This window comes from Cantharellus anzutake, assembly GCF_015039405.1.
Source record: "Cantharellus anzutake strain C23 chromosome Unknown EI90scaffold_7, whole genome shotgun sequence".
NCBI classification, from domain to species: domain Eukaryota; kingdom Fungi; phylum Basidiomycota; class Agaricomycetes; order Cantharellales; family Hydnaceae; genus Cantharellus; species Cantharellus anzutake.
This window is the reverse complement of record NW_024066957.1, coordinates 754,634-757,250: the sequence shown is the minus strand read 5'-3', so window position 1 is coordinate 757,250 and position 2,617 is coordinate 754,634. Positions and strand designations below refer to the sequence as shown.

The following is a 2,617-nucleotide window of genomic DNA, read 5'->3' as shown; positions in this document are numbered from 1 at the left end:
ATGGTGACAGAAGTCAAATAGTGATGGGTGATGCAGTTCTCCATCCAATAGATGATTGTGCGAAGAACTGAGGCTTAGTAAAAAAGCATATACTTGGGCCAGCAGCATGCACAGCTGGTCTTGCGCTTCTGACGACGCAGAGATTTGCCGGCCGGGTGATGGCAAAGTGGGAGGCTGTGGACCGACGTCTCCATCAATTCACTGCCTCGAGTTGTAAAACGACTATTAAAGGCGGTAACTTGCCCTGGCCCCAGGGGCACCTCCACAATATTGAGTTTCCAACCTCAGTTGTACTACAGCCCAACCCCCAACTCCCTATCATGAGCTCAGAGTTGAAAGGTCGAGTGCTTCACTTGCACACATTGATTGTCGTCGGTGTAGAGATCATCTTCATCCTCGCGTTAGTACAATCATTGTTTAGACAATTACGTCTTCTTGTGCTCATCACCACCACTCAAGCGTGGATCCACTCCCCAATGCCCGTGATTCCTACGCGATCTCGATGTTCGTGAAATCGGGTCGAGTGGAGAGGCGAGTCGGCCACCCGCTACAACTGAAGCTCAGTTTCGACCCCAAGGATGCCGATTTTGAAATATGGTGATCCCTCCATCCTTCCCATCTTTCTCATACAACGGTGACTTAGAGGTTACTTTTTTTTAAAAAAAAAAAACAGCTTGACCCCTAAAAGTGGATTTCCCCGCGACTGTTTGTTTGGCCTTCGAGTTTGGCTTCGCGTCTCCACCATCTCTCCCGACAACCAACAACCCACTTTGTTCAGGCACCGCCTTTTCAGCGAGGAATCATTCTGGATTTCGCGAAGTCCTAACTTTAAGTTGAGGTGGGAAGGCAGTTTTCTAGCCCAACCATACATCGCCAAGGAACGACAGCATGTGCACTCAGCCGTCATTTCCGGTGTCCCTCTCTTATTCATTGCGAAGTGAGTTGTGTTCATCCCTCCGTGCGTTACCCCTAACTTAGGCTTCAGGCTCTCAAATGTCGAAGGGGACAAAGGTGACCCCGCCGAGTTCCTGATCTCCCTCGAGTACGAACTTGGTGGTAAGTTTTCGGTATCCCCGTTGTCTTGCGATGTCACTTGATGCGATCATTCCCATAGGCGTTACCCGCACTCTCTGCCGAAATATCGATGCTCGAATAACCTGCCCTCTGACAGACATCTCATTCGTCATTTACACTATCCCCGCACGCCAAACAACGACCGGGTCGATGCACCGTCTGTTCCTCTGGATCAAATCAACTGCATCACCCCCTCCCCCGACATCGTACCGAGGCAGTCCCAGCCAGTCCATTGTCTACCAGCGCATCTGGAAGACAGACTCATTCCACATCACGGGACTCACTCTACCCCTTCATCTAGCCAGTGATGAAACGATATTCGCAAGACCTGATTCAAGAAGCCCTATGGTGTTCGAAAAAGATGAAGACGGACGTTCCACGGGGAAGGTTATCCCCGCTAGAAGACAATCCTCGAGCCATCGGGGTTCATCGATGGAAACAGCTGTAGCTCCACCCCAACCTCCTACTTCTTCCAATCCTAGGCTGCTCCAGCATACCCCAAAAGCCTTCTACGGCGATTGGCAAAATACGACCGTATCGATCCCTCTACCCACCCCCCCTGGACCCCTAGCAGCTCCTATTGCTCGCCCTTACAATGCAATCATCCCTCCGCGAGATTCTCTGGGCCCGCCTCTGCACCCTTACCACGGTCGCAAGTCGGCATCGCCTGCCTTCGGTAGGGCCTCCTCGGATCCCTTACCCCTTGAGAGGCAACAGATTTCCGCCACGAACGCTGATGATGTCGAGGGGGGATTATACGAGCGGTATGACGGGTTGGGTGTGACTTCCATTCAGACCTTGCGTGATGGGAAAGGGGATCAAGATGGAAACGCGTCGTACATGAAGAGAATCCTAAACGCAGACCTGGAGGGCGATTTGATCGATGACGATGAGGAGGCCTCGCCTAGTTATGAGGCTGTGATTGGAGGCCACTCTGGAGCGTTCCCAGAAGAGAAAGCTGTGCCCAGAAGGTGAAGGACTTTGAACGTTATTTATTTGCATTGTGTTGTTGTATCGGCTTAGTCTGTACTTGTGTAACGAGATATAGCCCCTCACCAACCACCTTCCCCGTCTTTGTAAGCCTGAGGCATTGCAATTTGCGGAAGTTGCAAATTTAAATATATTCCCCTCCGGAAACTGTACCTGCATGTATCATTGTATATCATCACACATGAAATCGCGAATCCAATTTGCGGTAGCGGCTAGTGAGTTTTTACCCTCCATGAGATCTAGCCGCCGACTACCTTTCCCACTACATATCGCAATACTGCAGGAACCCGCTCGGCTCCCGCAGCCCGGTCCACATCCCCCCATGCTTCATTAATCGCGACACATATGATCCCTCCATATATAGGAGCGCTAGTCAATTATATATATATGTTATATGCATGGACTACCCGAACAACCAAAACGGAAGATGCGAACCATGCACTCAGCACTCCCAGAACATTCACCTATCCATAATGTTGATGACGATCATCATCATCATCACCCAAAGTTTGGCGCCGGTTTCGAAATTTCATAATTAACGGCCTCCTCATCT

General features: G+C 50.5%; 1 protein-coding gene across 1 annotated transcript; it reads left to right on the top strand.

Annotated features, from left to right (window-relative positions):
• Nucleotides 1–368: 368 nt before the first annotated feature.
• On the top strand, nucleotides 369–2,262 carry EI90DRAFT_3039661 (uncharacterized protein). Its single transcript, XM_039058959.1, has 5 exons — nucleotides 369–400; nucleotides 460–597; nucleotides 674–937; nucleotides 986–1,056; nucleotides 1,115–2,262. Exons 2-5 carry the CDS (start codon nucleotides 503–505, stop codon nucleotides 2,047–2,049), a joined length of 1,365 nt encoding a protein of 454 aa, XP_038920788.1. The 5' UTR covers nucleotides 369–400; nucleotides 460–502; the 3' UTR covers nucleotides 2,050–2,262.
• Nucleotides 2,263–2,617: the final 355 nt, after the last annotated feature.